The 10,915-nt window shown below is 41.5% G+C and overlaps 3 protein-coding genes across 3 annotated transcripts; 2 read left to right on the top strand and 1 right to left on the bottom strand.

Moving 5' to 3' along the window:
- Positions 1-143: 143 nt before the first annotated feature.
- On the top strand, positions 144-3,693 carry LOC139817691 (protein FAM98A). Its single transcript, XM_071785952.1, has 5 exons — positions 144-495; positions 645-1,011; positions 1,111-1,401; positions 1,495-1,793; positions 2,110-3,693. Exons 1-5 carry the CDS (start codon positions 458-460, stop codon positions 2,687-2,689), a joined length of 1,575 nt encoding a protein of 524 aa, XP_071642053.1. The 5' UTR covers positions 144-457; the 3' UTR covers positions 2,690-3,693.
- Positions 3,694-3,834: 141 nt separating this feature from the next.
- On the top strand, positions 3,835-5,341 carry LOC139817693 (ribonuclease H2 subunit C). The gene is made up of 3 exons (XM_071785957.1): positions 3,835-4,210; positions 4,467-4,699; positions 4,783-5,341. Exons 1-3 carry the CDS (start codon positions 4,069-4,071, stop codon positions 4,801-4,803), a joined length of 396 nt encoding a protein of 131 aa, XP_071642058.1. The 5' UTR covers positions 3,835-4,068; the 3' UTR covers positions 4,804-5,341.
- LOC139817688 (transmembrane channel-like protein 7) lies at positions 4,868-10,565 on the bottom strand. Its single transcript, XM_071785945.1, has 4 exons — positions 9,685-10,565; positions 9,178-9,590; positions 8,860-9,101; positions 4,868-8,782 (listed from the first exon to the last, which is right to left on the bottom strand). Exons 2-4 carry the CDS (start codon positions 9,353-9,355, stop codon positions 6,893-6,895), a joined length of 2,310 nt encoding a protein of 769 aa, XP_071642046.1. The 5' UTR covers positions 9,356-9,590; positions 9,685-10,565; the 3' UTR covers positions 4,868-6,892.
- Positions 10,566-10,915: the final 350 nt, after the last annotated feature.

Raw genomic sequence — 10,915 nt, forward strand, 5'->3', positions numbered from 1 at the left:
GAATACACTTAATTGTAACAAATACGTGCACAAAATATTTTATAAAAATAAAAATGTTTAATACTAACAATAAGTAATGTGTATACACTGTATAACTGGACACTTGCCTATGTTCTATTCTATGATCGAAGCTTAAGTAGACGTAGAATTGGTGCATGCGGAGCAAGCGTACTGTGAAACAGGTTTTATATTGGTTAACCTCGAGCTCGAGCTGTTTCCTCTTATTGTGCAATTTGATCTCATCCATGTCAAAGTGTAAACTGTAAAGTAACCGGTACCGGTTCCATCCATACGTTGAATACTACGTCGATCGACGAACCAAGGGAATCGAGGAGGTGAAACGTTTCAAGCGCAGCTTGTCTCCGCATTAATTTCCAAATAATTACGTGTACGATATACGCTTATATACATATCCTGCCTGGTAATATCCGAAATTCTCGAGAGACGCACGATCGACATGGAGGAGAAGCTGCTGCAGATGCTCCAAGATGTTGGGTGAGTCGGAGCATGAAGGATTTATCTGAGAAGGAGAGAATTTTTGGGGTTTAGTTACTTAATAACACATTTGTTTATTACAACAATGAACTCTCATTTCTTACATCGAGATCTCTTGCTGAAAGAGTGCACTTTTAATAATCTTACAGGTACACAGGGCCGATGCTGGACTCTAACAAGCTGTCGGACGCCTTGAAATTTGGCGCAAAATCTCCGGATTTTACTGGTCTCGTAAGCTGGTTCGCGGAGCAACTGGCGACATTTGTGGACACAGATGAGACTGTTCATGCCACAACAAGCGCGGACGATGCCAGTTCCTTCCTCTTAGAGTTAAGCTTCTTTCTTAAGGAAATAGGATGCGTGAATGAGAAACTGATGACTGGACATATGAATCAAAGGCTAGCTAATGAGTCTGAAAGAGCTATCCTAATAGAATTTTTAACGGCGGAGCTTATGGCTTGCAAATTATTGGCAGTGAAATGTCCTGAAGAAGAGAAACAAATGGAAGTGATCATTGTAAGTGCTTTTCAAATGGAATAATCTTAATCGCGATAACTGAATCTTATTGAAGGAAATTCTATTAAAGTGATGTATCACTATTTTATATTCACACAGGATGAAAGTGACACCGCGAGGAACTTGAAGAATATGCTAGTCGTATTAAAGTTTCAAAAGCCGCCGGACAATATTTCGCCTGAATTATTGTTTTCAAGACTGGAAACTAAATTATCGGAAGTTCTAAAGACTGTACCACCTCAACATCTCGATAAACCGCTTATAGATGTCGAGCTCTCGGCTAAACAATGGGAGCAACTAGGTAAACTGCAGGAAGAAATGCATAAGGAATACGCAACTCGCCGTGAGATGTTGCTCAAACGTCTTGACGTTACCGTTCAATCATTTCTGGTGAGAACAAATGCTTTGAAAATACTTCTTTATGCATACAGGCTGATATATTTGACGGTTGCATCGTTTAAAATTGTGCGACTTCACTTCTAGTGGTCGGATAGGATAAAGAAACAGGAGACTGAAGTAAATAGTAAATACGAGGAGAGAAGAAAGACTCTGAAAAGCGAGCCGAAAGTGACAATGGCCGATTTACTAGCGGCTAGAGACGATCTAGCGGTGATCGAGAAGACGAGTAACGCGAGCGTTCGCAAGAATACACGAAGCAAAATCAACAGTGTCATTATCGGGGCGGTACCGGACAGAGGTGGTAGACCGTACGAACAAGAGCCACCTCCACCAGAGATGCCTTCATGGCAGAAGGATAGAGTTCCAGGACCGCAGTCATTCCAGTAAGTGCTGGTCTACCAACCTTGCCTTAAAGGGTATTTAAGTTCTAAACCGTAAGAAATTAACCACAATCACAGTCGAATATTCTCTTTACATTGTGATTGGTCAATTTCTTACGGCTTCTAAGCTTAAATTTTTTTTGAAGCAAGGTTGCAGACCAACACTAAGTTAATAAAATAATATTTTAAAATATTAAATATTTAATATTAATATAAAATGTTACTGACTGGATAATCAAGAGATAATGAAATGATAAAGTATATGTGCACGCGTAGATATATGTATGTATTTAGTATTATATTTCTTTTTCTTTATTAGGGGCGGAAGAGGAGGAGGTGGAGGCGGACGCGGGGGTAGCAGAGGCGGCAGAGGCGGAGGCGGAGGTGGAGGCGGTGGTGGCAGAGGCGGAGGTGGAGGCGGTGGCGGTAGTGGTGGATATCGAGATCATAAAGACGCCAGTAGTAATTTTGGTCAGAACTTGGATTATCAGCAATCTCAATATTCTGGACATGGACATAGAGAATGTTATCCGGATCATAGAGGCACGGGAGGGTATCAAAGAGGAGGCGGTGGTGGTGGTGGCGGCGGCGGCGGCGGCGGCAGCAGCGGTGGTGGAGGTTATCGCGGCGATTCCGGCGCGAACTACAGTCAGAACTACAATCAGAATTACAATCAGAATTATAATCAAAGTTACGGTCAGAATTATCAACAGCCACAGTATTCCGGCCAGAGGGATTCGTATGGAGGTGACAATCGGGGCGGCGGGAACTACCGTCAGGACAGGAGGGAAAGCGGAGGAAGGGGAGGCAGAGTTCAAGGTGGATGGAATCAGGGTGCCAATAATCCCGGTGCGAATAGCTATCAACGCGGCGGCTACAACAGGGGCAGACAGTACTGAATATGCCACTTAGCGCATATTTTTAATGATAGTAAAAATTTCTCACGAGGAGAGAATGTTATGATATTGAAATAATTATGGTGATTGTATTCGCCATTAGTCCTGGTCTACAATTACTACAATAAGTGCTTTAAGCTCTAAGCCGTAAGAAATTTATCAATCGCAGTAAAATGTGAGGAGAATACTCGACTGTGATTGATCAATTTCTTACTGCTTAGAGCTTTTTAGCTTAAATACCCTTAGTCCCCACTTACAATAGGTGCTTTAAGCCCTAGTTTTTGTTTAAGAGAGAAATTACATAGGTTCTAAGCCTCAAGCTCTAAGCTTTTAAAGATGGGAGTTGGTCAACTCACTTCGGGCTTAGAGCTTAGGGCTTAGAGCAGCGCGAGGAACGCTCAAGGCCGGAAATACATCACAGTTTAGAGTATAAAGCATAAAGCTTAGGGCTTAAAACACCTATTGTAGATGGTTTAACTTAAAGCAAGGTTGTAGACCAGCACTTACTTACGCTTATGCTGTACTCACATGTAACTTTTTGGTCTCAAAATATCTGAGTTCTGAATATTTATGATAATAATGATATTGAATAATTGTGTTGTTTTTAGATCACAAGCTAGCTAACAATTCGAAGTTACGAGGGTCGGCGCGAAAGTAATGCCTCCTCTAATTTTTTTCTTTCGAATCTGGAGCCACAGAAAGTGTTTGCATTTCACAATGAGTTTTGGCCCTCGTATAACGTTGTATTAAGATAGAATTATTATTTATCTCTTTCGTAACGACAGCTTTCAAGCTCATCGTTATTCGATTTATGTATATATAACTGTTTTCCTATACAAATTGAATGTAATGAAGATAACTTGTAAATACATGTTCGTCTATCGGAAATAGCGGATTGAAATTATAATTTATAACGCGAGGCATGAAGAGACTAAATTAGCCACTTAAATTTTGTATTAAATCGCGCATTATATATGTATCAAAAAATATATATCAAATGAGCAATATTGTGTGCCTGCAAGTGTAATATAAAATCCTAGAAAAACTTCCGTCTCCCTCCCCCCCCGGAGAAAACTGCGAACAATTTTAATATCCCTTTTGATATCTTTATTTTGCGAGAAAATTTATATTAAGTTGAGTGAAAAGTAACGTATTGCATCCTCATATTTGAAAATTAACGCGCTCGGAGCCTGGTAATTTTTAAAAATCCTACCTACGAAATCTGGTAACTTTTAAAAGTATGAAAAGGACATTCTTTACGATGGCGCCGGTATGCTATTATTGGTTAGTTTATTGTGTATACATATACAAGTCGTAAACTCGTAAAGATTCATCGAAACTTTTCGCACAATTATCAATACCTTGCGCCGTATTAAATTAACATGGTCACTCGATTGCACATTAACGATCTGGTTGACCGAGACGATGCCGAGTTACATTTCATGCCGTGTAAAATTCACGGGGACGAAACTGCGAATGTTTCCTCTTATTTCAAGCCTTACATTCGTAGGATAGACGAAGGATGTGAGTGAGATAAATCTTTTCGGTATCATATATTTAGTACAGGATAAATTTGTAAAACTATCCATAAGAAATAAAATTTCATACATTTTTTTCATGTTTTCATACATTCTGTTACATGTTTTTCACATATACATTCTGTGTTTAACTTATAACTTACCTGATACGTTAAGTAAATGTAGTAATTGAAGTGACAAGCGAATCAAGAGGTAAGAGAGAAATTAATTGCAACATTAATTTGCCATTCGACTGTTCAAAGACTACGATTGCTCCTTCCGTGGCTACCCGCTTCAAGGGAGAAAGGTAGATGTACCTGCTGGATACAGAGGCATGATGTTTACGGAGGCTAAAACGGCGGATACCGAGAACAGGGAGAGGAATTTGTATTGCACGGGAACCTTTTCGCAGTTTACGTATTGGAATTATGATAGAATACCGTCTAAGAATGACGCTCTTGCCGCTGCATTAGATTGGGTCGACGTAGCTAAAGCGGTAAGTTTTCTTTACATAAGCTTGTAACGTATCGGTTATCGTCAACATATTGTTCTAATAAGTTGTTTTCCAATGATTTTTAGTTACATTCATCAGAAGCATAGGTGATATCGGAGGGAAAAAAACTATATTCGACAGGATACGATAAAAGAACATGTTCTCCGTTGGACACTACAGTTTTATACTTTGAGAAGAGAGATAACGAAGAGGCGTTTTGTACAACAGATTTATTTTTACAGCATCATAATTGGATGGTTAAGCCACAAATAATGTACGATCTATGATAAGAATCTATGATTGAGTTGTGTAAAGAGAGAGCATTATTATAATCTACTTAGCAGTGACATTCAAAGAAACAGAGCTTCCTATGTGAGATATCTGTGGACTTCATTGTATTTCTCTGTTTAATTATAAATGCGTTCAGCAGATTCTTCTCCCCGGGGCATAAATCTGTTTTACGTAGGATTATATGTTTTTATACGACTTTATATTTAATTTTATATTAAATGCATTTATATAGTGCCGTCGATAGAGCTTGTGACATCTATAATAAATTAAGGAAGGATGTGTCTGAGCATCCGTACATGCTATCTTAGTTATACAAATGTGAGATTTACAAAATACATTTCCCGGTACGCGGTATGTGCATTGATTTTAATTATTTAGGCCAAAGGATCCGATCGATTTGCGACAGTGCGTGTATTCTGTGCACGATGCTTATACAGAATTGACGTCTAAACATACGCTACGATGGAAAACATTTTCATTTCTGCGTAGAATCGGTGATAATGGATAAAAGTGTGTGTACGAAGTACATTTGTTTACAAATATCTCGCGTTAATAGATATATACGAAATAAATAAATTATTACAGTCTCAATCTGAATTATCTTTGGCGTTATACAATACAACAATACTGAGGTATATGAGATTTCTACAGTTGAAAAAAATCTTGAATGTTTGCATACATATGGAATTATACAAAAATTCTTACGTTCGTTTCCTAGATTCTAAAATTATTAAAGCCTCGATAACGAAACAATAAATATAATAAAATACTTCTGATTTTCCCCGACGTTTACTATAGAGATATCTCGCTAGTAAAATAAATTCTCATAGGTTCTAGAGGACCTATTTACAGTAACATTACAGACTTCTAAGGAACTACGCTAGAAAATAGGTCCGCCGCACGTCACTTCGTTTCATTCATGCAAAAGCTCTCTAACGTTTATACTCGTAAAGTTGAGGAAGTATATGTTCGTCCTATAGACGGACGCGTTAGTCTTGTTGCCGTTGTCCATATATTTAAGCTAAATATATTTTAATCTCTTCTTGCGCGTAAATCGAACGGGTGAGTACCTGCCTGTTCGATTTGAGGCCCAGCGAAACGAAGCCTCAGGCGAACTAAGGAAGGTCCCCACCCAAGTGGCGGATACAGGCAGATTCGCGATCGCTGCCCATTTTCTTAACGAGTTAATCTCTTTAAGTTAGACATATAATATATGATCACATTAGCTTATAATATATTATTCCTGACGAAGATTATGTTCTAAGGTAGATCTTTAATATTACGCGTGTGTTTCTATATGAGATTTATAGATATCCATGAAATTATACGGAATTAATGAATACTTAAATAATTCACGATTTCCCTCGCTATTGTGTAATACTTGCACAACACCGTATCTTCTCCTCATTTTTTTTTGTACCCTGATCTTATACGTGCATTTTCATATACATGAGACGATTGAATTACCTAGAATGTGAGATATGTCCCGTTTGAATGTAAGTTTTTCGAAGCTGGATCTAAAGACACGCGGAAACTAACGTTTGTGGCAGTGGTTGTGACTGTAATTCGAGTCTCAAAAAACATCAGCTTGTATAAAGATGCAAGACACCGCAACAGGCAGTATGTAAGTGAGATACGTATTAATTTTTTTGCTATTGTCCGGGCTCCTTGTCGTCCGTATCGTTTTCATCCAATTCGGTAGAATATCAAAAAAACTATTATATAAGTGCCACTCGTGTATAATATAAAGAAGACAAAGTCGACAGTCTTACTGTAAGTAAAAACCTATAAAAAATCTCAAGTAAAACGTCAAATAATGCATGCGAACTGATGTTCACCGCTGGTAAAAAATGCCTTCGCTAAATTTGTATATCCATAAGAATGTCAAATCAAGATTTATACCATTTATACATGTTGAAACGTGCCTAACTCATTGGCCTGCTCCTGGTGAAACTTGTTCTGATCCTGCTGCTGCTTGATGAAAGCGCTGAGCCTGTTCAGTAAGAATTGCTTGTCATGGCCCTCCAATACCAATTGGTTCTTCAATACCGTCACCATGTGCTTGTTCGCCAGCCACATCACGTAATAGTAATAGAGAAGCAGAGATAGAACGACGAATGCCGGTATGCCGAAGGCGGCCGTACCCAGAAAGGACAGAATCGACTGCAACCAATTGGGCAATTCCGAGAACGCCATGATCAATAACGCCCACACGGACTCCAATCCCCGGAACGGCCCACACGATTTCGACGGCATGATCTCCGCGATTGAGTAGCCGACCGGTATCATCGCCAGGATGAAGGAGATCAGCAGATTGAACATGAACAGGCAGTTCGACCGGCTGGCACGGTAAATCTTATTCGACGGCGTGCTATTCACCAGACAAGTGATTTTCTTTATGTAAAATAACAGGAACGTCCCGATGACGGCGGCCAAGGGTAATAGCGGGGCGAAGAAGCAGCCGAGCCAGCAGACCGTCTGCGAGTATAAGATATCCAGCACGTGCTTGGGCAAGTCGAACTCCTGCTCGCCGACGAAGCGCAGAACCTTGTTCTCGGTGTGACGCGCGATCAACGACCGTGGAAAATTGATGAAGACCGTCATGAATAATTGGATGAAAATGTCGGTGGTGTAAAGCTTGAAGAACTGCTGTCCGACGAACGTTTCCCAGCACAGTGGCTGCTCGTTCGCTTTGTTGGCGCATTCGTCGTCCGGAATTTTGCCCGCGACGAGCTTGTGCAGGGACGTTAACAGAACGGCCAGTGAGGCGAATCTGAAAAACATGGTTCTGTACAGCGTCACTTTAACGACGTACGACGGACTGTAATGTTCCAGGGCGACCAGATAGCGGAAGAGGAACGGCACCGCTACGTTAAGCCCAACGATACATATATATGGAAGGAATTCGAAGAACAGACTGAATATCTCGCAGTCTTTCACCGAGTGCGCCGACAGCTGAGTGAACGAGAAGTCGATCACGTAGTAAACGAACACGCCGCATCCGCTCAATACCGTTAAAATTACTAGATTGACCAACAGACGCATGAAGAGCAACTTCGCTTCCTCCTCCGGCGTACGGTTTCGCCGCTCCTCCTCCAGCCTCTCCGACTCGAGAAACCCTTTCATCTCGTTGTACATTGCCTTGTGCTTTATCGAGGCAGATTTTTTATTGTTGATGCAGTAATCCCAGCCGCCGAATATCAAATTGCAGTATCGATAAAACTGGCCCTCGCCCTCCACGACTCTCTCCCTGAACCCTTTGGCGGCCGACCGTACGATCGCCACCAAGCTAACGATGAAGACGCTGATGATGGCGTAGATGTAGGCCAGCGGCGAATTGTAGCAGAACGTGGCATCCATGCTTTCGTAGATCATGTGCGTGTACGAGCCGTAAAACAGCGGACTGTACTCCAATATACCGCCGTCCTGCACGATCCTGGTTATACTGCTACTCTCGTCGGTCTTGTTTCTATACAACTCGGAGCAGCAAGCCACGCTGCCGGCCTCACTAAACGTGCACTTTCCGTTTCCCGGTACCTCCAGCACTATCGCCGGCAGTACTATCAGCAAGAATATAATCGCGAACAAAAGCAGATTCAGATACAGCAACCACTTGATAAATAAAAAGTACGCTACTATGCCCATCCCGAAGTTTCCGCCGATCTTCTTCAGACTGTCGTTCCACAGCTCCATCTTGGAGTAGGCCTCTTTCATCCTGATGCGGAATTGCTGCCAGGCTTTTCTGCGCTGCCACTTGAGCTGCTCGAAGCCCTGAAGTCTTAGTTTTGTAGCGCTCTGAAAGATACACGGGGGGGAATCATTACAAGTCATACATATTAATTTATCTCTAAAGTGTGCACTTTCCAAAATACCTGCAACTGGTTCTTCAATTGTATTTTCTGAGACATGCACACGGGCATAGCCTTGATCTGCATAATTTCCTCCCACGTGCGCTCCTCGTTGGATAAGTTTTCCGACAGATCGGGCAGCATCGACACAGCCGCGTCGTGTATATTGGTCGACATACGCCTCGAGGTTGTGGTGCCGCGGGATCTGGTGCTCGTACGCCTCCTCAACGTGGTCTTCGTGTCGTTACGAATTCGTTTCGCCGTGGCTGCGTCAAACACATGCGTAAGACACAGAGAAACGCGTTTGCGGCTTGCCTTTTTGTCAAGATAAAATAAACCTACCGACGCGAGACTTCTTGCTGGGTAGCAAGGTCGCTATGTGCGAGGGATCCCTCTGCAGCGCCTGTTGCAGATCCGCCTCCACGGCCGCTGGATAACTCTCCTGATAGAATTCGGCGCCGGCCTCCTCCCATCCGTGTCCTCGGTCGCATCCCCTTTTCTTCCTCTCTCCGCTCGACATTTTTTCAGGATAGGATTTCAAATGGGTTCAAATGTTCAAAACAGGTCAGTTACGCGCAAAGATCACGATCTCAAACGTCTAATCTTTCGCGCAAATGATTCGCATGGCTTGACGCATGATTTCAGCAATTAGTCCATCTGCCCTCCAATCCAGAGTCTCTCGTTGAGTTTTCACAATGTGTTTCGGAAACAGCTGGACAATATTGCACATCTGACGATAACAGTAGCGCCGATAACTGTGGAAGACATTGAATTGTTAACGTAATGGACCATTCCCAGGAAGATAAAATAATATTAGAATGTACATATATATAACACATATATACATACGCATCCAAAATGAGCAGGTCAGACGAGACGTATCTCGTTGACGCGGGATTTCCGCCGATCGATACTGACAGCAGCCCGAACAACACGTTATTTCCAACTGTATCGTGACCTAGCTGCTTATCGGTCGCGCACTGTCTTTCGACGCCTCGAAATATACGTGAATGTCGCGCGTCGTCGTCAAGGCCTCGCGAAGCCAACCCAACTGATCAACGTGGCCGACGACACCGCGTCCGACGTTTCGGCTCTGCCAAAACCGCGACGGGCGAGAGCGGTTCGCGAAGGTTCATCGGCACGGGCCCGCACATCGGCATCCTGCTGTTTGTCTCATACGTCAAACCCAGCAGCCGGAGCAGACGGCTAATAATAACGAATAGTCGCCGAGAGGATCGCCGAACTCGCGAAGGTCTCTAGATGGCGTCTCGGGATTTGGACGCCCTCAAAAAAAGGGATGGATAAAAATTGCGTGGATGACGCCTCTTTCTGGAGATCCTCTATTCTGGACTCCCTTATTTTAAAACAGCTAGATCCCCTAAACTAAATTTCTTCTTTTGAATTGTTCTCGCAATTGCTCTCAATACAAATTTATGACCATGAGAGTCAGAAAGCGAAAAAAACTAAGTCTAAAAGACAGATGCCTTTTTAAAAATATCCTTGAAAGTTTAGACAAAAGACGTGTTTAAAACTTTTGGAAAAATTATCGAGAAGTTATCTTTTATAAGATATTTTCTTGACAAATAGCATTAATTATCGACTGTAATATTTTTTACATATATGGCGTGGTCGATTGTCGATTTATCAATATATATATATGCTCTTTTGAAATCCCGAATTCTCGAAATTCTTAGTCGAAGTCCCTTATAGAAATTTAATACTGTAAGGCCCAGTTCAACAGTGGCCAGTTAGCTTAACTAGTAGTTAACTCTCACTCTCCGTCTCTATCTAACCTTTGAGTTAAAAAGAGACAGAGAGTGAGAGTTAACTACTAGTTAAGCTAACTGGCCACTGTTGAACTGGGCCTAAGTGATTTTTTGGCTAGTAATTAATCACTTAAAAACACTATTAAAAGCACTGTTAATAGTGCTTTTAAATGATTAATCACTAGCCAAAAAATCACTTACAGTATTAAATTTCTATAAGGGGTGTAAAAAATTCTTGGAAATTTAGATACTGTACAATCTCCTTGTCAATTATATTCTCTCTAACTAATTCACAAATTCTGAATTCTTTTAAC

Source organism: Temnothorax longispinosus, chromosome 8 (genome assembly GCF_030848805.1).
Source record: "Temnothorax longispinosus isolate EJ_2023e chromosome 8, Tlon_JGU_v1, whole genome shotgun sequence".
In the NCBI taxonomy this organism is placed as follows: domain Eukaryota; kingdom Metazoa; phylum Arthropoda; class Insecta; order Hymenoptera; family Formicidae; genus Temnothorax; species Temnothorax longispinosus.